Genomic DNA, 23,363 nt, shown 5'->3' with positions numbered 1-23,363 from the left:
TTTATTATCATCGCGCAACTAAATTCTATCCGTACATTTCTGAACAACGATAACGATAACTAGACTTTTTTAAACCATCTTTACTTCCAGATTGTACAGAGTACCTAATCGAGATCGTTGCTATTATTTTTCTGTTATTTATTTCATAAACACGATGGCGGTGATGACGTTTCCCTTCGATATTCCTGGTCCATCCTGGTTTCTTCTACTCATCAACCACCACGACCACAGCGCTCGCTGCTTATTACCCTGACAAGGAAGTGAATTGCAATTATCAAAGTCTCGTCCCCTCTACGTTCGATACTTGCGACCCTTTCTCCTCTTCTTCGCTTCCACGTTCGCTTTCCCCTATCGTTCGGCAACTTGGAAATTTCATCCCCCTGTAATAATTTTTTCCACCGCTAGCCACTGATAATCAAAAGCAGAATTCATAAGACGAGACGATATTTCGCGAAATACTATATGTATTTTGCTACGTAGGAAATTTTATGAAAGACTATTGTCTGATGGTATTGGTCGACAACAACTACCAACAGATTCAAATTTTTCCTCGACTCCGGCCGATGCGCTTTAACAATTTAAATCGTACTATTATCGCGAGGGTTTCCTCCAAGTATGCCCAGTGACGTATACATATTTGCTCTCGGAATTACGCAAACGCACTCGAGTTCGATCGACAACGATGTAAACCGGATATTGTGATGTGATGCGACGCGACGCGAGGTTCCAATCAAAGGTATACATATGTATGTATGTATGTATGTATAGGTACTCGAAGCACCGTGATAAACTGTTCTTGCGGCGCCTTTTTTTAAAACTATGCCGCAAGAGCGTTAAAATAAAAAGAAATACCGTTAAGAGGATCGCGCGACCGTGAACAAACAAACAATTCGTAATCCCGCGAGAAGTAGAAAGGTTCGAATCGATGGAATCCTTTCATCGATCTCACCCTCGTGTTTCTCCACGCGACAAACACGCGCGTTCTTCTCCCCGAATCTCCGCAAGATTCGCGTATACGCGCACACGAGTATATTTTTCTCTCTGGTTTTTATTTTCTTTTTTGTCTAGTTGAACGATTTCCGAATGGGGGAACGGCGAGAAATCCGCGATACGGGAAATAGTTGGTCGAACGGGGTGAAAATACCGGCATTGTTCGTCGTTATTCGGTTTTCGGATATTTGAAAAGGGGGGTCCGCGAAAATGCCGCGCAACCCTTTATTTGTATAGCACTATCGGGAGCGCGTGAAGCGTGCCGGGTGCGCGCTTCGACACACACGCTCATCGTTTCGACGAATTTCACCCCAAATTTTCAGCTGGCCTGGCACGCACCCCACTCGATTTACACAATATTTTGGAAATCTTTTATAAGATTTTCGTCCCTTTCCCTCTTTTCTGGTTTAGCACGAGCAACCTCATGGACTCTCCATTGTAACCGACCCGTCTCTCCCCTGTCTCCTTTCCGCCGACCTGTCGACGAACGACCACGACGACAGATGGGAACGTGCCGCTGTTCGAGAAATGCTAACCAAGGGACGGACACAGGAATAAGAACGGAGGAGGAAAAAAAGTTTGTAAAACGCGGCGATATCGTGAAATTAGGGTCAATGCTGGAAAAAAACGCGGAGAATTAACATGAGTATTGTGAATGGGCTCCGCCGAGCGGAAGGGTGAACAGATTTACGTGCACCCCGTTCACGCGACACGTGTCTTTTACTTCTCTTTATTCCCGTTTCTTCTTCGGTAGAATCACGGAAAAACGGAAAAACGGAAAAACGGAAAAACGGAAAAACCCCTGTAACCGCAACAATACGATACAAATTTCGAGTGCTAGTGTTCGATACGTGCACACAAAGCGTATCATTATACTATTACGAGACAACGTTACAAACGTATTAATTTACGTAAAACTACCAACCGTTTTAATAATTATAAATGTTTCTATAAGCAGAACAAGCCTAAACTGTTTTAAACGTCTTTCTTATGGAGCAGCACCTATTTAGAACTGACAAATTGGAGGGTCCCTAAAACCTGAAACGAGTACATAACTAATTGTAAGTATGTACTTTACTTCGGTTTCGTTATCTGCTTCGTTCTCGTTCGAAATTACTGAAATAATGATACCTGCACGTACATGTATATATTGTTATTTTAAAGAATCTTCTGTACAATTCTCATATATATTTATTTATCCATTCGATTGTTTATTTATTTATTTATTTAATTTTTATTTAATTTTTTCTTACGTAAACTTTGTACGACCGCCTGACAATAATAGCTCTGGTTGAAAACGTTACGCAAGCGTCACGAGAAATTCTGAACGCACAAAGATGTATACATAACGCACCATGTTATACGACTACTTAACTGACGTAACAGCTAATTATCCGTGTTCTTCTAAGTTCGGTCCGACGCGAGTTCCATCGCGGCTACCGTACTTTGAAAGTTGTCGAGACACGAAATTGTATAATGTTCCTAGAACAACCGACTGTAAATATCATTCGAACAGTATGTACCTACTTAATCTGGATGCGAATGATGATAATACGTCTACCCCGCGATAGACCGATCATTTCTTAAGTTCCTATTACTTTATTCTACATATACATACATATATGTACATATGTATGTATAAAGGTACGTTACGAAGTTAAGCTTTACTTGATCAAGATACGCCGCGCGTTAATCTAAACTTAGGTGAATGTTATACAATATGAAATTGAAACAGTATGTTGTCCCAAACGGGACTCGACCAACAGAGTATCCCATTCGATTACATTTACATGCATTTACGAATGTCCGTTTGTACATTTAACAAGCATACATACTTAAGTACGTGCGAATGTGCGTGAAATGTACAAATCGTTTGCACGTCTAAAGTTAAGCAATACCGTAAGCGACGAAACTACATTTAAGGATATCGTAATACGTAACGTAGGTACTTACATAGAGGGATAAGTAATTGAGAAAAAATCAAAATTTCGGGGAGTATACAGCCAATCGCGATAAGTATTTGCAGTACGACGGATAAGTATGTACCACGATTCAGGGTCCTCTAGTTAGTTTTCTGAATAATGTAATTAAAGTGAATATGTATCTGTTCGGTGAACCACAAGTACAAGTAAACATTGTTTTGATGACGAATTATTAAATATTTATACATATGCATATATTTACAAAAAGTGTGGAAATATATAAAAAATGCACGAGTAGAGGCGAGCGCGCGTGTGTGCCAGCGTTGGATCAATTTTATTCACGAACAACGAACACAAATTTTCGATCAATTTGTAACATAGTTTTCGCTCGCAGTTTCGCTTGCTTCTATGTACCTTTGCTGTCGGTTGAAACAAAAATCAATTCGTCAATTTCACTCTAATTTACCAATAAAACGTAAACGAAAGTTAGTTTACGACGAATCAAAGATTTGTATTCGTTATCCAGGAATAAAATTTCCTCTGGGAGGCTGGTGTCTGCATACATAAAAGACGCGGTGGTAATCGCAGAAAACCAGCATAATTTTGTCTGATCACGTACAGACGAATATGCTAATTGCGAACGATCGCGACGATGAACATTAAAAGGGACGAGAATTATTACCTTTGTTCGTGCGGTATCGTCATAATAAATTTGACAGGTAATCGGTCATTATTATTGATGTTTAATAACAAGCGGAAAATAAACACACGATAAGAGCACACTATAGTACCCAAGGTATTTTTGGTGAAAGTCCGAAATATGGAAAATCATTATTTTTACAATGCAAACGTTGACGGAACCGCGAGACTTTTTCGAAATACATATACATATGTAGAAAGATAGCTTTTGTACACGACAGAATCATTTTCCACGGAAAAAGGAATCGATTGTTTATTACCAATGGGAATCCATAGTTTTAAGCATAACGCTAGCTGTAACATAATGTTAGTTGATGCAACAAACCAAATGTTCCTAATATAATGCTTTCATCTAAATACGTATATTTGTAAGTACTTATGCGATAGAGGTTCTAATATTTATGCCTTGATCCATAAAATTTTTGTTTCTATTTTTTCGAGAAACAAATAGACCGATATAATTATTAGAATAAGACGTTTATTGCGATTTAATTGAGATCGAAGATTATAGAGTATTTGTATCTGTGAATCGTAAGTATACAGAGTGCAGACGTTTTTCAAACCGCATACAAATTGTATATAAATCGAAAAGAGAGCATTTTAAAAAAAATTCTTCTATACAAGCTAGATAGACGATATCTCGCGATACCTAGTATATGTACATACATACATATACTTACACGTTCGTACCAATAAGAACTTTTGCCAGCGAACAGAAAGAACAGAAAGATATTCTAAAGTATTCAGGAAGTAATTCGACGTCGCACAAACGATCTCGTGTATTAACGTTCATTGTAACCTGTAACTATGTTTGATATTGTTTCGAAACGATTGTTAGCGATGTTCTAACACCGATCGAGGGTACAAAGCGTCGAAGGAGCGGAAATCGAGAATCAAAATATTAAAAAATCAAAATTACAATGTAAGTTCATAGAGATTCGTTGTTTGTCGATGAATATTATTTGTTAGTCAAGAATAGTTGGATACGTCCAATAATATAGTCTAATAATGATTAACGGTGCAGTTTTATTTTTTTCCTTCCTTCCCGCACTATCCCTAATTTAAACGCGTAACGTTATTGCCACGTACTTACGAACATTAACACTATAAATTTCACATATTATATTATCGCATTTATCGAACCCATTACAACGATATCTGATCGATTAATAATATCGTACCTACAGTATAGAGGTATGTATAGGTTTAATTGGTTTGTAAACGAAGAAAAGTCCGTGGATATTTTATTCGTAAATTAGAACCCGTCAAGATACCACCAGATAGATCGATTCTCAAATAATCGACAATTGAGACGAACAAGAGGAAGCTACCGTTCGCTGGTTACTACATTCGTTACCAGTAGCAACGAATTTACAACCATTATTCGTTATTCGCTACGAGTGTACCTAATATTCATTGATCGAATCGTACCATTCTAATACATTAATTACTTAACCCAAATGTTACACGGTCTCGATAGATATCAAACAAATGGAATTTCAATCGAGAGTGAATCGATAAAGATTCTGATAAACTACTCCGTCTAACAAGGTCAACGCGATAATCGCTAATGAACATATAAGATCGGACATCGCTCGCCTCGTACTTACTTACTTACATACATACTTACATATGTACACATAGGTACCTGTTATGATCAGCCGATCCGTAACTTGACGTATTCGGTTCGATAACAAATACATGCAGACACGTAATGTTCCGATCTAGGCTTATTAATCGCAATAATCTCTTCGCTATGAGATTTATACATATACAGCATCGAGTTTCTGTTATTATCAGTTCCCTCGACCGATTTCACATCACCCGTATGTAAAATTATCCTGGAATTTTGATAAAGGCGAAATTTTTAAAAGGCATTATCGAAATTTGTATCTTCGTATGTTAAAAGAGGCGGTTAACGAAACTGTTTGTTGGCAAACGTGCCGGTAGAATCGGTAAAGGGGGGTTTAATCGGTTTTCTATCGAACCGCTTGTAAAATGAAAACGGAATTTCCGTTTTCTGATTTCTTCGTAAAAAAAAAAAAACATTCGAAAACAGTGTTGAACTGTTCGTTTGGAATTCTAACAGACGCGACGCATGCATTTTCATTTACTCGTCGCCTCGTAAGAGGATATATCACCGACAATGAGTTTTCCTCAATTTACCGCAATTATTTAGCCACTTAAGTTGTATCGGTGATGATAACACATTCAATGTCACTCGCGGTGTAAATTAACGCGGGAAACATATTGCATTGTTAAACATTACACGTTATTATTTGAAAAAGAATGCGGCACCGGTTGAAAAATTTAATTCCTCTTCTCTCGATACGTAATTTATTATCAACCATCGATCGGACACTTAACCATGATACGAACAAATTTCAATCAAAGTTTATTACAAAGAAACAATACGGAGGGAGTTTCTTTTCCGTGAAATCGAATCGAAGAAACTATCTTCCTTTCGCGAAAAAAAAAACGTATGACGATAGTACGGTAATTGAAAGATAAAGGAGATGGAGAGAAATGATATTTATTATAGAAGAAACCCGGTAAGTGTGAAATCACGGTCAAAGAAGCGATGCGTGACACGTTTTATAGTAGGTACTGATTACTGCTGAGAAATCGCAGAAGAGATTCACACGTTTTACAACCAGCAATATAGTCGCCATAAACTTTGTTTATATCGTAGTGTTTGGATTCGTACGAAAAGTGAAGTAATTACTCGATAAGAAAAAAGGTATTTCATCGAGATGGTAAATAACGATCGGTTAGTATCGGCACAATAATCTCATATTTTGTTCGATCGGCGATTAAATCGAGCAAAGTAGAACTATATACATATGTATGTACATATGTATGTACGTGCATACATGTTTATCTGCTTTCTACTCTCGGTATCAGTCCTTTCGGAAAAGATATCGACCGTTAGGCGGTTACCAAAAGGTAGCTAGATTGTACTTGCCCTGTGTATAGCTGCTGGGTGTGTTTGTTTGGTGACAATTGTCGTGAAACGATCATTGTCACCGGTACTTACGTGTAAGCATCCGAGCATGATGGAACGTGGTCGAGTCAAAGTTGTACATAGTACATACGTACGTTTCAATACCGGGAATCGTCTAGAGGCGCGATAACAGTAACATCTAACGCAGAGAGTATATTCGAGTGCCATTTAATCGTCAGCCGTATCTTCGAAATCTTACCGTATAAAGTTCAAGTAGATTATGTATACGTACTTACATGTATACTCGGAATCGTTCGACGGGCAATGAGCTATGTTTAAAAAAATCACTCGAACCGGTGTGAAATAGTATTGCAAAGAATAAAAATGATCCGGTGAACGGTTGAAAGAACGGCGGCGAGTGATACATGTACTTACTTACATATGTATGTGGTCGGGTCTTGTACCGGATGACACGGTCTGTGAGTTTGGGAACGACTCGTCGCGCAAAGGAACAGAGAGCCTCTCTGACGTGGTATCCTCGATGTCTCGGACCGATATTCTTTCAAGATAGTGTTCCGGTCTCCATTATTTTTCTCATAACTTGTGTGTTGTTTGTTTAAACGCGACACTGATTGCGATCAATGTTTTGCTGCGCAATCGCGTTAACGTAATTACTGTTAATAATGGCCGTCCCATTGTTTCCTGGCAAGCTCACTCTTCGAATCGCGGTAGGTATACACGTATACGTATACGTATACGTATACATACGTATACTCTCTGATCGACGAAGCTTGCTCATAGATTCCTAAATACGTGTAAGTACTTCCCCGTTCGAAACATACGATAAAAGGTGAATCCCAATCAATCGGAAATTCCGCGCACGGCATACCAATTATTTTTTAATGCCTTTAAAAACGATAGGTCTCTGCAACTTTATACCGATCGATTCATCTTAATACCGCAAAGAGAAACTAGACAATACACCACGTTGCTGGCCGCGTGATCTATTCGACCGAGGAAACAATATTTGCGTCAGAAATTCGCTCGAGTCTTCGTTTCTACGTAAATAGAGAAAAATACCTAATGACAATAGAAGAGTTCCCAGCGTTCTAACTATACATTCCTTTCTGTGTGCTGAGTCAGTTACCTTGGTCGCGCACTTTTAATCAAAAATAATTTAACGAATGTCAAACGATAAGGAAAAAACATCGTTAACTTGGATGCTTGATGATACAAAGTAATTGAAGATCGCGGTTTACGTCGACTCGAACGAGAACATGTAATTTTACAACGATATGTTGGCGTTTTATGTATATTTCTGTAATATTTCTAATAGCTAGCAGGGCTAAATTCGAGTTACGTCAACAAATGCTTGGAGCATATGGCATATACGGGACTATGATAATCGAAATTGGACGAGGAGGGAGCACCGAGCTTGTAAACAGTACAGGCAGATAATCGGTACAAGTTTTAACGGAGATTCCGACTATGCGATGTCGCGAATCAATTAACGATCTACAATCTATTCACGATCGGCTCTCCCACTAACGTTGAACGAGATAGCGCACGTGCGTATGTTCGGACAGCAAGCAAAACGACGCGACGCGTCGTGCCTATGTATATGAGCGGATCAAGTACCGACAGACGGGCCGAGGCTTCTTTTATCAGTCAACGACGACCGCGTGAAGCAAACGGTTCTGTACGCGGTGTGGTGCATTTATATCCGGCACGAAGCTTCCTTTACGTTATTCGCGTTGCCCGCTGTCCGCTGTCCGCTTTTCACCTAACATTTCACGACACTGGATCGCCTATCGATCTCGGTACTCCACCTGAACTCGACCAAACAGCAACACTTTCATCTCTGCCCGCCACTTTCCACGCATCGGGAAGAATTTCGTGAGAAATTGAGCTCTCTTTCGAGGAGAAGAAGAAGAAGAAGAAGAAGAAGAAGAAGAAGAAGAAGGCCGAAGCCGTACGAGGCAGAAGTGGCAGGGTCAATCGAACATCACGGAACAATAAACGTTTTATTAGGAAACGTCGACACGCTGGCGCAAATTCCTCGACACATTGTTACTACGTAAGTACATACGTAACAAACGTTCCTTTTATTTATTTCTTTTTTTTTTTTTTTTTTTTTTTTCTCTCTCTCTAAGAAACGATACTAAAACGGTGACTAATCGTCGATTATCGTATTCTCTCTATGTCGTTTGGTTTTTTTCTTTTTTTCCCGCGGTCAGGTTAATTCGTATTCATCGACACCGTTCGGTTTTACGCCAATGTCGCATCACTCGAAGGACACTATATTTTTTTTATTCGTTACGTGTACACGTAAAACGAACAAACGATCTCTAGATACCGGGACAAGTAGCGATACGACGGCACAAGGTATGTAGTTCTAGTACAATCAGAGAATTCGACAAATGTGATATCAGAGAATTCGACAAATGTGATATCGACATTCTTATCTTCATTCATCGTGCAAGGAACCAGCGAGCTAAAGTAATTAGCGGTAGATTTATGTCGTTAAACAACAGACGAGTCGAATTAATTTTCACCGCTTCCGAGTAACGGCACAAGCAAACAAACAAACGTATAAAATGAAAATAAATTTACGAAATCCTAAGGTCTCGTAAATATCCTTACCTACATACATATATGTATGTATGTATGTATATTGCCTTCCACGTGGCTTCTCGACTAAATCCACGCGCACGGCCGTTTTTTTCATTCTTCGCACGCGTGAAATTTAAGTCCACCGACACGTGGAATCTGATTAGTAGTAATACAAGAACCAAGTTCCTCGTGTCGTTAACGATACTATGTATATGCTGATCTCGTATATGTATAATGTTTCGCGCGCTATCGAAGCGTCGAAGAGGAAGAGCAACGGACATTAAAGGAGTCGCGAAGCACAGCTATCCAGCTGTGAATTCGTTTCGCGGAACGCGTATATACCCCTGATTGGTATCGATCATCGAATTGACTCGTAGTCTCGATAAGATTTAACGAGCTGCGTAAACGATCGATAAGCCTAAAACAATCTGTTTATTCTGGTTCAAAGCACAGCTATACGATCAAATTTACCTACAATTTTCTTTTTCGTATAAAACATTTTTTCAGATCAAGGCTGACGAAAATAGGCAGATCCGAGGTGAAATTATCACAAGTCGATCCCGGGTTTTCTCAACTTCGACGACGATATTTCAAGATCGTACGCCAACAGCGAATCCGGTATGTGATGAGAAATTCAATTGAAAATTATTCTTCCCGAGTTCAGTTCCATTTATCGTCGTCTGAAAGTTGACCTTTGGGGGGATCTTGCGTATTTCCAATCGATTCGTTTAACGAACATACAATATGTATATGTATTTATACGACCAATTATCTCGGCGCTTCGTTCTCGCGAGGACAGAATTTGTACGAATGGTCGATCAAAATTGCAGGTATGGTCGCTTTTCCGGACTTGTCGACTGAACCGACGGCGTTGTTGAACATAACTGATGGAAAGTTAAACAATCACGCGGATCGCAATGAACAGTTAGCAAACATGCCTAACGACACCAGAGTTAAGGATCACGCGTTCACCATATCGCGAGTCGACGCGTGGAACGGCAAGGATAACTATGCGTTAGATTTCGACTGTATGGAAAAGGAGACCGACAAGACACAGAATGCGTCATCAGGCATTAAAGCGGAACCGGATGACATGAGAAAAGTGCCAGGTGAGCAACCACTGGGCGAAATATTGCTGCTACAAGATCCCGAATCAACCTATAACCTCGACGTACGGTGTTACGAGGTCGTTCCGAGACATACGATTTTTCGAAAGATTCGCTATCGTCGGGAGAATCGAGCGCGGAACGGTAGGCTATTCGTTTATTGTCGCTGCGATGACAACGCAAAAGCTCGCTCGTTCGCTCGCTCGTTCGCTCGCTCGTTCGCTCGCTCGTTCTTTGTTCCACAAACGATTCCATTAAACGGATAGCGTCTGTAAAAAAAAAGTTAAAGACAAATTGATGTTTGCACGAGCAACAACGGATTTATATATTAATAACAACGATCTAGAGAATTAATTAACCCCGGGGCGTGTATCGATAAGTTCGCGCAACCCGCGGTGAGAATCAAACAAAAACGAAATAACAAGCTTGATAACTGTATTTCTGAATTCCCATCTATGTACTTACTTGTTCGATCCGCGGGAGTAGGAAAAGCATAATAGGACGCAGTAGGATCGCGAGCGAATACAGCCGAACAACAACAATGAACGCGCGCAAATAACAATTCGCATCTTCTATGTATACATATGTATGCGTGTACGAGTGAGAATGGATGGGTCGGCGACGCAATAATTTCTTTAAAGTAAACGTTCCGAAAAGGTCGAGATGGGTTGATTTTTCGATAGCAGATTTCATTTGAACAAACACCTTTAACGGAGGAAAGAACAAAGCGGGCATCTTACTGCCCAAAGTCGGTGGTGAATCGCCTCCGATCGCCAATCCAGGTTACCTAGTGACCATTTCTTCGATCGCAAATTCAGATCCTGATCCCGATTTTCGTAATAATCCGGATGGGTTCGGCAATAACGGCCACATAGACGAAAGATGGTATCATACCACCCTGCAGATCGCTGTTCCATTCTTCATCGCCGGAATAGGCACCATCGGAGCGGGTCTGGTTCTTGCAATGGTCACGGTACGTTCTAACGCCCCAACTAAAAAAATTCCAACCTCTGATCATAAATCAGATATCCTTTTTCCCTGAAACTTTCTGTACTCTTATCGAACGAGCACTTGATTCTTATTGTCTGAAGATAATAATACTAAATGCGCGCGCGCGCACGCGCGCGCGGCAGGGTCTTTTCTCATTTGTCGCGCCTGTGCATTTTATCTGTTATAGAAGTAACGTTACGACACGATCCCAGAACAACACCGTCATAATCTCAAGAATCTTTTACATAAATACCCTCCCTCCCTCCCTCCCTCGTCGGTACAAACACTCGCGATCCAACCTTTTTTATTCCGCTTCCACACTAATGTAGAAATTCTTTGAATGTAATTTGCATTTTTGGTCGCGTTCCTTGCTCGTAACAATACCCAACCAACAGAGAAATCGCTAACCCATCATCTCCGCTCCCCTCCGCTCCGCTCCGCTCCACTCCGCTCCGCTCCACTCCGCCGTGTAATTAAAACCAACCTGTTTGTTTCAGGAGTGGACAGTGTTTCAAAAAGTACCTCTGCTCATTATGGTACCCTCTTTGTTAGGATTGAAAGGCAATCTCGACATGTGTTTGGCTTCCCGTTTGTGCACGCAAGCGAATTTAGGAAACATGCACGGGTATCGAGAAATAGCGAAAATGATTATCGGTAACATCGCGCTGGTACAGATACAAGCGATCGTCGCCGCTGTTTTGGTATCGATTTTCGCAGTTGCGGTCAACGGCATAACAAAGCATAGTTTCGAGTGGGAACAATGTTTGCTAATGGCCGCATCCGGCGTATCAACCGCCACCAGTTCTTGCTTTATCCTAGGTAAATAATTATCAGTTATCACCGGTTATGTTTCGCGATTATTTATTTTCCACGAGCGAGTCATTTCTTCCATTAAAATTCGCGTACAACGAAACGCATGCTCTGTTCGCCCGCACCCCCACACTATCGTCATTTTCAGACATAGAAAAGAGACGTAAAGGCAATCTCCAAGATTTTTATTGCTCGTTTCAACACGTCTTTATCGTGCGTTTTCATCGATAACTTTCTTCCCAACAGATTTTGTAATGATAGCTGTCATCATGGTGTCGTATCGATGCAAAATGAACCCTGACAATTTAGCGACACCTTTAGCAGCGTCCGTCGGAGATGTTGTATCGCTTAGTGTTCTATCAATGATCGCATCCTCGTTGTTCGAGAAAATAGAGACACAACTGTGGGTTTTATACGTGATACTTGGCTGTTACTTCTTGTTGTTGCCATTTTGGATCTACGTTGTTCTGAGAAACAAATACACCAGAAACGTGTTAACGTCCGGATGGGTCCCTGTCTTATCTGCTCTATTTATCAGTGGGTCAGTATGTACAATCAACTACGTAACATAATTAGTTTATAATCGAAAAATAACTAATTTTACGGAGCATGTATTATACCATGTTTGCAATTTAATTCAGAATTGGCGGTTTAATTCTCGAATATGTCGTTAATTCTTTGGCTGGATTCGCGATCTTTCAACCTATCATAAACGGAATTGGTGGTAATTTAGTCTCTGTACAAGCATCTCGAATCTCAACTACGTTGCATCAGACATCGATTATGGGAACTTTACCGGACTCCTCGAAAATGTGGGTTACCCCATGGACGGCGCTCTTTAAAGGCTGTAAGTGGCGCATATGATGCAAGAATAACTAATGTTACTGCTACATATTTTTCGCGCTTCCACGGTTGCCTAATGTTCGCTTGTTCGCTTTCGATCTCCAGCACCGTACGCTAAAACTGCCAGAATACTAATCTCCATGGCGGTATTCGGCGAACTGGTATTCATTTATCTCGCCGATTACCTCAAACAAGGAAAATCTACGTTGCACGTGTATTTCGCGATCTCTTACATCCTCGTGGCCGTTTTTCAAGTGAGTACATCAAACCGATTCAAGCTGCAGCGGAAAAAGTGAAAGGTTCCAGCTACATCAAGAGAGCAAAAAAAATATGCGATTTATCTTTCGTAGGTCATGTTGCTGCTTTACGTGGCGCACATAATTATTCACGCCATGTGGCGGCACAAAATTGACCCGGATAATTCAGCTATACCGTATCTGACGGCTTTGGGCGATCTTACGGGGACTATGTTCTTGGCAATGGCATTCTGGTTTCTAAAGAGCATACATCAAGAATACACCAGCACGTAATTTTACAGAACTCGTGCGTGCAACCGTTATCACCTCTAGATGAAATGAAAACTAAAAACTGCGTGTCGACGTTCCTTTCCTAAATATCGAACGTAAATTTCGAAAACGTGAATCAATTATGAGAGTGAACGTTTCGTGAAACCGAGTACATACAATGTATCTTCACGAAACAAACAAAAGATCAATACACTTTCTTTGCTGCCTCCATTAACATAACATTTTAACGTCGCGTTAAAACTTTGCTACTCCTGAAATAGAAAAATTCTAATAAGACGAACGACGAACCGTAGTGACTCCATCATGATATAATTTATTATAATCTTCTAACGATCGTGCAATTTTAATTTACGCAAGAAAGTTTATGATAAATCTATTGATCGGCGACTACATACTTACAGACGCGAGATTTATACATTTTTATCATTTTTTTTTTTAATTATACGCGATTGCTTGTTAGTTAATTTTATCAAATTAAGAGCAGATCTGCTCGATATATTAAAATTGATTAATAATTATAGCGTGAAGCCAAAGTAAAAATAATGCTGGCCTAAATTTTTATAATAGTACGTGTAGTTTTAATTATGAGATTATAGTTAGAGATTAAAACATTTTATTATCGTTACAAGTTTTAAGAAATTTTTTACATCGAATAGATTTACTAAATAATAGACTGCTAGAGTTGCGTACGTAAGTATGTATATTACCACACGCGACTATTTCTAACGAATATTTTTTAATAACATAGTTTAGTTTGTCGTCTAACAAAAATTGCAGACATAATTTAAGAAAAATATTTGTTCGTGGTATAAATTATGATAAATTTGGTTCTGTGAATAATACCATTATGTGTAGATAATAATAAATTATTTTGTACAACATCTTGTGATTTATAACGATACCTGTTCTTCGCAAACTATGCAATATGTTATGCATTAGCCACCAAAGAAACATACTAATACTAATAGTAATTTGTTTCTTTACCCTTTGTTAAATTTCCATAGAATTTAATAATATATGTATAATATTTACCTGCGACGCTATCCTTAGGAAAGTTTTCTCCGTAGAAAATGAAATGCATACTGCATATACAGTAAAAGACGTTTACCACGTTATTTATACAATATTCAAAGTACATTCCATATTGCTTCATATATTAAAACAACATCGACCTTTGTGACACAATAGACTCTGACGTAGAGAATTAAAATTCACCTATTTTGTATTTATATGTATATTATTGTACAGTATTCAAAGCATTGCTTCGAACGTAGAAGAAACATTGACTTTTCCGACACGTCACATTCTGTGTAGAGAATTAAAAGAAGACATCCTGATCATGCGAAAGAACGTGCATGTCTTTTAGGTTATGTCGTTTACACATAAATTTCAATTGAATTAGTGATTTAAAAAATCTTTATAAAACTTTTCATCGTTTGCATGTACATATAATATGCACTGTTAATAGTTATTTTGCCATTAGTTCTATTTTAAATACGATCTTGGAACGAAATAAATGTAACGCGCACGCGTGTATAGAAAAGAAACGTAAATAACAAGCTAACGAGAAATATGTAAGATATTAATTATTGCGTACGCAATAACAACTAGATATTAATCAAGTTACATTTCTTACCCTTTTTATATCTATTTGATAGTACCTCGAAAATAAACGTGTAAGTATGCATGCAAGTAAGTACTTATGTACTTGGGTACATCCCGCCGACTATTTAGGTACATATTCTGCCCTGCCGTACATTAGAGCGCCACCATTGGTCATTCGCGCGCGCGCGCGCGCGCGCGCGGTAATTTCAAAGTCATATAAAAGCTAGTTGCATCGCGTTCACCGAAATGAAAGTTCTACACTGTCCCCGTGCTAGTCGTTACGAACCTTCGTAATATGGTTTCTACAGGTGGGGTATATAACGAGAAGGGGGATGCTGAAACCTACGCGCGACATTCTCCCGAGACATTTAAACTGGAACAGTTCCTGTTCGCGTCCAGAAGACGCTACGCGAGTTCCTTTGCGAATTCACATCGCCGGAAGTTTGTTTTAACACAACCAACCAGTGTCGAAGCAACCAACATAAACGGAACAATAGTGTTTCAAGTTTTTCAAAAGGTGACGGTGAACTTCCAGCGATGACAATGGTGGGTGGCACGATCACTATCGATAAATGTTTACCGAATTATTTTTCAGTGTGCGTGTACGTGCGTGCGTGCGTGCGTGCGTGCGTGCGTGCGTGCGTGTGTATAAAAAGATCTATAAAATAAATGAAACTGCACCAATGATTAAGAAATATATTTGTTTTCTTCCGTACAGCAAATCGGTGTCTTCGGATTAACGTCATAAATTACAATTTACGTATATACAATATATGTATACATATAGTGTATGTATAGGTTCCGATCCTTGACTGGGTTAATCGACACAAACGAGACTCGTTGATGCGACTAAACGCTGATAATCTTTTCATAGTTAAAATAACGTCGTGTTATCTGTAATATAGATATTTTCTTGATCGTTGGTAATCACTTTCGCTCGCGTGGCTCGATGACGTTAAGATTACCCAGTAATCTTGGCAGAATTAATTTTAGGTTGCTTATCGCACGTAACAGGTGATTGAAAAAATTAAATTTAGTTTATCTCGCGAATGATAATCTCTTTACATCGATTCGATTTATAACGACGTTATATTCGGCCGAAACAGCCTTTCCTTGAACGTTAAAAAACTTTATTTTGACGTTGCGTCGTATTTCGTTTCGTTGGCTGACAATAGAGGGAAAATTGATAGGAACCAGCTCTACTCACGAATCGCGAAGTGAAGGTGAGCGGAAAAGAAGGCGAAAGGGTAGTTTGACACGCACCGTCGAACACACGAATGTCTTTAGCCGTTACTATCGTAGATACAATGACGCTTTGCAAAGCATAAATGCGCTCTTTCCATGTGAAGGTAATGAAATTGTACAATCCGGTTTTGATCGCGATATCGTTGCGTATTAGATCAGCATAAGTCGGGAGAACATATAGGTATACAATACGTTTCTCGATCAACAGTTTATTACGAGCCAAATACATAGTTGGTAACCGGTAAATTCAAGGTACATATTCGCTGTTCCACTCGTAGAAACGATCGTTTAACAACAACCGATGAAAAAGTCGGGAACGTAAAGTTTGAAAGATCGTTGAATAACTTTTCTAGAAGCCGTTTGCCCGATTTTCGAGAACAAGTGACGAGATTGGAACTTTCCGATCAACGAGTACTTAAAAATAGGAATGAAAACGACAGTAACTTCGAAACTTTGTTCCGATTTATTATCGAGTTATGATGGTTATTAGAAAGAAATTAGGATCGTTGTATCTCCGTTGTTTCTGTAAATTGATCAGAGGTATTTGGACGCGACGATAAGTGTAGCAGGAGACTGGCGTTTCACCTAAAATATAAACAGCATTTGGACGTTTACTTTCTACGAACGTTCGCGGAGTGGCGAAATCATGAATAGATATCTATGTAATCCGTAGGAAGACGCGCTGCTGCAAGCCATGTATGAGCGAACCAATTCCTAATCATCTATTGCGTACTTACATCTGCGCGCAGCATGCACACACGCATAGATACTATTGGATATTGCTTCCAGATTCCTTTTTAAACTCGTACAATCTGCGAACACACATATCGGTGGCCGACGTATTGTTTATTTAAATGATCGATTATGTGTATCGCGATAACGATGATACAAAACACGAGACTGCAAACGAATGACTGGCGCGGTGACTTTGCTTGCCTCTGTACAAATCTCTAACGAGAAATGCTCGAGCATGACAATCGTGAGTGTGATTATCTCTTTTAATCTGACTAGCAGATTATCTGTGTGTAGATTAAACAGCGCCAAGCATTCTCGTTTTTTACATGGACATCCGACGAAAGTCGTGCGATTATATGTATGTATGTACATAAGTACATAGTTACGATTTTCGTCTCTCTGCAGGGTCAGCCAATTACGTAATAATTTTTCATACATATGCGGTTCTTCGACGTTTACGTTTCAGAATGCAGGAATTTTATTCTCGCGAACCTTGACCTAATTCTACGTATACATACATATGTATACTTATATTAGACACTTTCTATGGTCCTTACGGCGAACGGTAAGAGACTCCTTAAAAATATACCTACACAACGCTGTGTGTCGTGGTCGATTACGCCGGCAAAAACGTTTAATTAGATTATGTATTTCGTTTCCGAGTTGGTCTCAGCTTGTGATTTCTCAAAAAGGATCCGTGGTACATACGCGGTTCAACATTCGAGAATTTTAATTGCAGATGAAAGCGGCGGTGTTCCTAGTTGCGATAGCAGCAACCAGAGCTTTACCCCTCTCAAAGGTGCACGTGAAATTTATTTCCCCTCCTCACGTTTACGAACACGGTATTACGACAGACGGTTAGTCCATAAATCCAACTAGAGTGCATATCGTTTTTAAAATCTTGCACCATCGAATTAAATTGATTCTTATCGTACAGGGGATCGAACGATCGACCAGAGGTCTTACGTTTCCATAGGAAGAAGAAGCACAACAGGTAGCTCGAGGCAATTTGGTAAGGCTCTTATCGTATACTATCCTATTTATAACGTTTCTTAATTATACAATATGTAGTATTAAAACTGTTATCGTCTGTATTTTGTATCTATAGGGCAACGTCTGCGCTCGACAAACAATAACATACCCATATATATTAAACCGGAAAACGCGGAATCCCTATGGCCGGTAGGTGTCTTCCTGCCGCCAGTAGATATCAATGACCTAGGGTACAGTTCGCACGAATCAAGGCATACGACACCTGATTTTTCTAACGGACTTGGTAAGAAATCTTGATGAAATGTGGCCGTAACTAAAATAATAGAAAGAGTTAACGGCGTCGTGTCTAATCTTTTTTCTATCAAGTATCGAACATTTAAAAATATGTATATTATTTACGTGTAACCAGTAATATCGCGGGTAACGGTTTCAGCAAGAATTTCTGAAATTAAATCATATTTATATGCTCGACGATGTTTCAGAATATCACGACCCGTATCTATTGACTGGGGAAAAAGCAATGTTAGCGGTGAAATATCTTTACGGGCAAGGTGAACTGTTTTACGATGATATTCCGCACGAAAGAGCGCTTCTGAAGAACCAAGAAGAAAGAAGACAAAATGGCCTCCATGGCCACATACTCAAGAGTTTGAGGCCTACCTCTCCATTCTATAGGAAACATTGACCAATCAACCAATGCATTGGTTGTTTTGCGACACTCGCTAACCAACGTCGCATCTTGTTAATGAATAAAAAAATAGTATCAAATTTATTTCTCTTTGCCTTTAAGATGGGACAACAATAAATTTACAATACTTTTAAATGGATGCGCGTTGATTTCACTATGATTATCATACATATTAAAATTCGTAATAACACTGTAATTATTATTATACGTAAAAATTTACAGATATTTCACTCGTCCAAGTTTGACGACAAATCAATGTTCTTCGACGAACTGATTATTCGTGAAAATTTTCGCTTCGTGTACGGATACAAGGAACTTTTTATACAACGATATATGTACATAGATTCGATTACGTTCTAACATTTCGAAACAAACCATCGTAAGAGAATGCAAAGTGTTGTAAAAATCAACCCATTGGGAATGCTCGGTGTCGTTGTTCCATTACACAAATCCCCGAAACAAAGACACATGTACACTTTTTTGTAACTCCATACTGTGTAGGCGCATCTCTCCTCGCCATCATCAGGTCCGCGTTGGAAACAAAGTCTTTGCGTAGCAGTACCGTATTCTACGCAAAATGAATACTTTTCAAACGCAAAGTAATCTCGTGAAACATATAAATACATGATTTATGATTATTACATTCTTACCATTATTTATACCCTGTCTTTCGATTATTTTACCGCACCATCCAGACGCGCAAAGGACAGCATCTACACCTTTCTCCATTTCGATCTCCGTCGAGTTCATAGTAAACGGATCTTTGCACGATCCTAAATCTCCTCTCGATCTGCAATTTACGCATCTTCGGAGGAGTCCTAGAACCGAGCAACGATAAATTAAACTTTTGTTCGATCAGGCGACTCACCCGTATTGATAGAGATCTCCAGTTACGTCAAAGGTGTAAGTACATATTTCGGTGCACTCGCGCGATTTAAGAGAAAAACAACGAGATATGTACAACGCAATGCAACGCAACGAAACGAAACGAAACGAAACGAAACGAAACGAAACGAAACAAAACGGAATGGAACGTTTCGCGGGAAGGATGCGCTGTTCGGTATGCGGTGAAAGTGTGCCATTCCTCGCACACACTTAGATGCAATCTGTGCACGAAACTCACCGGTTGCTCGCTGAAGTAGAACCAGGCAAAGAATCGCGAGTACCGCGGTAACATTTACCCCGAGATTCATTCTATCGCGAGTCCGGTTTTCGGCACTATTGTATTCTCGATCGGTCCCCTCACTCGTCACAACACTCGAGTTCAACGCGGAGACAGGAACGATCAAACGCGGCCATTTTGGAACTAAACTATGACTATGAGAAGCAGACACGACGCCATATAGTCGTCCCTCCCAGACCCTCCTTTCACCTTTAGGTAGTAGGCCTTATTCAGACGGGATCGCGCGACTCACTGAAACTCCTAACAAACATTCGCCAAATGTCTGTCTTCGATTTTCAGAAAACTTTTACAACAATTTTTAAACGACATGTATTCCTTCTGGCGACACTAACTTTAATTTAAAAAACAAAACTACCCTCCAAACTTTTAGCCTTTTCACGTTATTTTTATAACTGTTGTATCTCTTTCAAATAAATATGTATAATAAACTGAAATTTAACGGAACACGTTTCTGTACGCTCATCCTTAGTTTTCAAGACATAATTATTAAAACTCTCAAGTGTTGGCATAAATTTTGCACATCTTCCGACGAGGAAGTCCCGAGATACGCGTGATATAGGAGACCATCAGCTTAATGGGGGTTTTCGATCTGACTAAAGCCAGAGCGTCCCACTCCAGCTTTTTACCCCCACTTTCTTCATACAATCATCCAATAATCTTGTTAATTTTTTTGGAAAAGAAACTTGTGCCTGCATGACTCGTAACTACACTTTTGATCGAATAAAAGCAAAAGTTACTGCGTTATACGATACGTAATATTTATTATGTGTTATTTAGTCATTTTTCAAATTATTGTTGTTGATTGATAAACGGTACTTGTTCTGTTCTTTCCTGTTTCGTTGAATCGACTTCGCGAGATTTGTACCATCGTCTGTACGTGTGAACCAATCCACTGCAGTAGCAAAACAAGCACAGCAGAAATATAAATCCCAAGTATCCCAAATGACGTAAAAATTCTGTATAACAGAAGAAATGAATACCGCAAATAACGCAGACGTTATATCGCGTGAGTTAACTATCGTTATCAATTGTTTAATAAAAATGTTACCTTGCGTTAATAGTTTAACTTTGGGAACAACAATTACATTTAATTGCATCACTTTAATATTGTCGACAGTACAGGTATAGTTCCCTTCCTCGTGAATGGACACGTCTAATACGCGTGTACGTGGACACAGAAAAATGTGAAACTTTATAACGTTGGAGGTGTAATTTATAAACTCGATGCACGTTACCTATTAGATAAAGTGTTCCAAAGGCGTCTACTACCACGCGTGCAACTGGATCCAATTTACGAAATGATCGACGGATGCCTCTTTCCAATGTAATCGAATCCTTCTTCCACGACACTTGCGTATCTAAACTCGATCTAAAATACATAGTCGTATGGAACAGTGAATACACTTGATCAACAATTAAAAACCACATTATACTCTGGACAAACGATAGTGAGATAAGCTCCTTCTGCAAGTACAAATCGTTTCTTGTATCTAAACGATCGAGCCCACTTCTTTTTTCCGCGTACACATTTTTTACAGGATTCCTTAAGAATGAAGTCTGGCAAATACCGCACCGCGATACTGACACCAGGAAACTCTTTTTCGAGTAAAATAGATCTTAAATGAAATACGATACGACTCGTAACGCTATAAATGTATACGCTTTTTATACTAATTTAATCGATTTTCTCACTTGCAGGGTAATAACGGAGTTTTTCGGAAGAATTTAACTATCGTCGAATCGCTCTGATTTGCAATTGTCTGTAGTAGTAATAACAATGGTTTAAATTCATTGTATTTAACAGAAAATAGTCAACAAAACTAATAAGAGCTATTCTACATAATAAAAGCAATATGTAGTCCTATCTAGAATTCGTGACATCCTTCTTACCATATTTATAAATCGTTTTAATCTACACTTTCCTATGCTCGATTTATAGCCCCGATTACCTAAACAATTTTCACACGGACTCCAAGGTGTCCATTCAGAAATTACATGCATAGTTACTCCAACGTCTCGAATTTCAGTTAATTCTAACATTTGAGAGATCTAATATAAACCAGATCCAATAGATAAACACATTTTATGCGAATCGGTGAATGAAAGTAATTAAAATCGATGTAATATTACTGAAAATCTAGTAGTAATCGGTGCCAGATATATTTCTCGATATTTCTCCCATTCTGTTATATTCCCTTGCTCTGTGCGTACGATGCTGTGGTCCTTAAAAATCACTATTAGAAAATATACTTACTCGACTAATCAATCGTACATATACGTATATATGTATGTGCATATAATGGGACCAAAGAAAACTAAATAAAAAAACTAGTCCTGGTGTAAGACCTTGAACGAAGACTTTAGAAATGTATGATAATTTAAAATTTGAATTTATGAAATATTAATTAAGCATAATTTTTCACATATAATAATTAACTAGCGTATCGCTCGATGGTTAAATAGTACAAGTATGAATAAGATAAAGAGAAAAGAAATTAAAGAAATTTCTTAGATGAAATTTGTTGAAAGTATTACGTTCAATTCTATAGTTGAATTTATTTTCAATCTCCTGTCCATCCTCACCATGGCACAAATAAATGCCAGTATCCGTGATCTCAAGATTCTTAATTACTAAAGAAAGCTGGGGTGTAGTATAGATTCTATTATACGACATGTTATTGTCCATCCCTAGTTCTACCACTTTCTCTGGATATTCTCTGTAGCGATCTTGATAATACCAAATTTTTCTCTGTCTTTCTTCATTGTCGTTGCTATTTCATAAAGATAATCATAACGATAAAACCTGTTCTATTAACTAATTAGTGTTTTATACCAAAAACGACATTCCATCACCACGATTGTATCAATCTCAACACTAATCAGTAAATACTCATCATTTTCCTCGGCTGTTACCAATCTTTCTTTATCCCTACAATATTTGGTAGGCGTTACGAATTTATCGAACGAAATAATATTTTCAGTCATGGCTAATGACATCACTAATGACCAAAAGTAATTCATTCTTAATATGGTAATGTGCAATATACGTAGTTATATTAATACCGAAGTACGTAATAAGCAGTATGGACTGGTGGCCAGTTTGGCATAATTGAGTGCATCGACGGCGACACTAGTAACGACGAACTTTCTTAGCGTCTGAAAATGCCTGGACAGTCGAGATTCGAAATTGTATGCCATTGACTCGAGGACTGACTTCAGCTGTTCAAGTGTAACAAGTAACAAGGAAAGGCACCCATTCGGATTCACGTTCTTCATCGATTTCCCAAAGTTGCATCAAATGCTGACCCCGCGTAACATGTGCCTCGTGCGGTAGGATATGTCGACTTTCCCTACCACTCCGTTAAACGCTAAGTAAATTCATCGTTACTAGTGTCACACTGGTAATAAGTACGTTGATAGCAAAGTATATCATATCAGTATCACTAAAGTTAGTAACAAATGTATCGTAA

The 23,363-nt window shown here is 39.0% G+C and overlaps 4 protein-coding genes across 5 annotated transcripts; 2 read left to right on the top strand and 2 right to left on the bottom strand.

Moving 5' to 3' along the window:
* Nucleotides 1-7,849: 7,849 nt before the first annotated feature.
* Nucleotides 7,850-14,264, top strand: LOC122397841 (solute carrier family 41 member 1-like). Its single transcript, XM_043397280.1, has 9 exons — nt 7,850-8,632; nt 9,676-9,786; nt 9,999-10,277; nt 11,093-11,247; nt 11,762-12,083; nt 12,321-12,615; nt 12,716-12,921; nt 13,023-13,171; nt 13,268-14,264. The coding sequence occupies exons 3-9, from the start codon at nt 10,001-10,003 to the stop codon at nt 13,445-13,447; spliced, it is 1,584 nt and encodes a 527-aa protein (XP_043253215.1). The 5' UTR covers nt 7,850-8,632; nt 9,676-9,786; nt 9,999-10,000; the 3' UTR covers nt 13,448-14,264.
* Nucleotides 14,265-15,420: 1,156 nt separating this feature from the next.
* Nucleotides 15,421-18,750, top strand: LOC122397762. 2 transcript variants are annotated; one of them, XM_043397150.1, is made up of 5 exons: nt 15,421-15,595; nt 17,769-17,886; nt 17,967-18,041; nt 18,138-18,305; nt 18,505-18,750. In XM_043397150.1, the coding sequence occupies exons 1-5, from the start codon at nt 15,587-15,589 to the stop codon at nt 18,705-18,707; spliced, it is 573 nt and encodes a 190-aa protein (XP_043253085.1). In that variant the 5' UTR covers nt 15,421-15,586; the 3' UTR covers nt 18,708-18,750. The 2 variants fall into 2 exon arrangements, with proteins under 2 accessions (XP_043253085.1, XP_043253086.1); XM_043397151.1 differs by lacking the exon at nt 15,421-15,595 and adding an exon at nt 17,574-17,594.
* Nucleotides 18,751-19,051: 301 nt separating this feature from the next.
* LOC122397763 lies at nt 19,052-20,016 on the bottom strand. The gene is made up of 3 exons (XM_043397152.1): nt 19,834-20,016; nt 19,361-19,528; nt 19,052-19,278 (listed from the first exon to the last, which is right to left on the bottom strand). Exons 1-3 carry the CDS (start codon nt 19,901-19,903, stop codon nt 19,067-19,069), a joined length of 450 nt encoding a protein of 149 aa, XP_043253087.1. The 5' UTR covers nt 19,904-20,016; the 3' UTR covers nt 19,052-19,066.
* A 435-nt stretch (nt 20,017-20,451) lies between these two features.
* LOC122397761 lies at nt 20,452-23,214 on the bottom strand. The gene is made up of 9 exons (XM_043397149.1): nt 22,727-23,214; nt 22,429-22,664; nt 22,024-22,127; nt 21,784-21,942; nt 21,586-21,653; nt 21,327-21,509; nt 21,129-21,262; nt 20,942-21,046; nt 20,452-20,849 (listed from the first exon to the last, which is right to left on the bottom strand). The coding sequence occupies exons 1-9, from the start codon at nt 22,912-22,914 to the stop codon at nt 20,683-20,685; spliced, it is 1,344 nt and encodes a 447-aa protein (XP_043253084.1). The 5' UTR covers nt 22,915-23,214; the 3' UTR covers nt 20,452-20,682.
* Between the last annotated feature and the right edge of the window lie 149 nt (nt 23,215-23,363).

Source organism: Colletes gigas, unplaced genomic scaffold (genome assembly GCF_013123115.1).
Source record: "Colletes gigas isolate AHSC1104 unplaced genomic scaffold, ASM1312311v1 Colletes_gigas_Sc00010, whole genome shotgun sequence".
NCBI classification, from domain to species: Eukaryota; Metazoa; Arthropoda; class Insecta; order Hymenoptera; family Colletidae; genus Colletes; species Colletes gigas.
This window is presented reverse-complemented; position numbering and strand designations above follow the sequence as displayed.

What these genes read in the sequence shown, in the direction of transcription:
- LOC122397763 (XM_043397152.1), bottom strand. Translation starts at nt 19,903, where the DNA reads ATGAATCTCGGGGTAAATGTTACCGCGGTACTCGCGATTCTTTGCCTG. An exon ending in TCTACTTCAGCGAGCAACCG is followed by an intron (nt 19,529 to 19,833) that starts GTGAGTTTCGTG and finishes GCTCGGTTCTAG; the next exon opens with GACTCCTCCGAAGATGCGTA. An exon ending in AAGACAGGGTATAAATAATG is followed by an intron (nt 19,279 to 19,360) that starts GTAAGAATGTAA and finishes CATTTTGCGTAG; the next exon opens with AATACGGTACTGCTACGCAA.
- LOC122397762 (XM_043397150.1), top strand. An exon ending in ACACGGTATTACGACAGACG is followed by an intron (nt 17,887 to 17,966) that starts GTTAGTCCATAA and finishes CTTATCGTACAG; the next exon opens with GGGATCGAACGATCGACCAG. An exon ending in AGGTAGCTCGAGGCAATTTG is followed by an intron (nt 18,042 to 18,137) that starts GTAAGGCTCTTA and finishes TTGTATCTATAG; the next exon opens with GGCAACGTCTGCGCTCGACA.
- LOC122397841 (XM_043397280.1), top strand. Translation starts at nt 10,001, where the DNA reads ATGGTCGCTTTTCCGGACTTGTCGACTGAACCGACGGCGTTGTTGAAC. An exon ending in TGGTTCTTGCAATGGTCACG is followed by an intron (nt 11,248 to 11,761) that starts GTACGTTCTAAC and finishes TGTTTGTTTCAG; the next exon opens with GAGTGGACAGTGTTTCAAAA. An exon ending in CAGTTCTTGCTTTATCCTAG is followed by an intron (nt 12,084 to 12,320) that starts GTAAATAATTAT and finishes TCTTCCCAACAG; the next exon opens with ATTTTGTAATGATAGCTGTC.
- LOC122397761 (XM_043397149.1), bottom strand. Translation starts at nt 22,914, where the DNA reads ATGAATTACTTTTGGTCATTAGTGATGTCATTAGCCATGACTGAAAAT. An exon ending in ATTCAACTATAGAATTGAAC is followed by an intron (nt 22,128 to 22,428) that starts GTAATACTTTCA and finishes ATTTTCTAATAG; the next exon opens with TGATTTTTAAGGACCACAGC. An exon ending in CGATTACTACTAGATTTTCA is followed by an intron (nt 21,943 to 22,023) that starts GTAATATTACAT and finishes GGTTTATATTAG; the next exon opens with ATCTCTCAAATGTTAGAATT.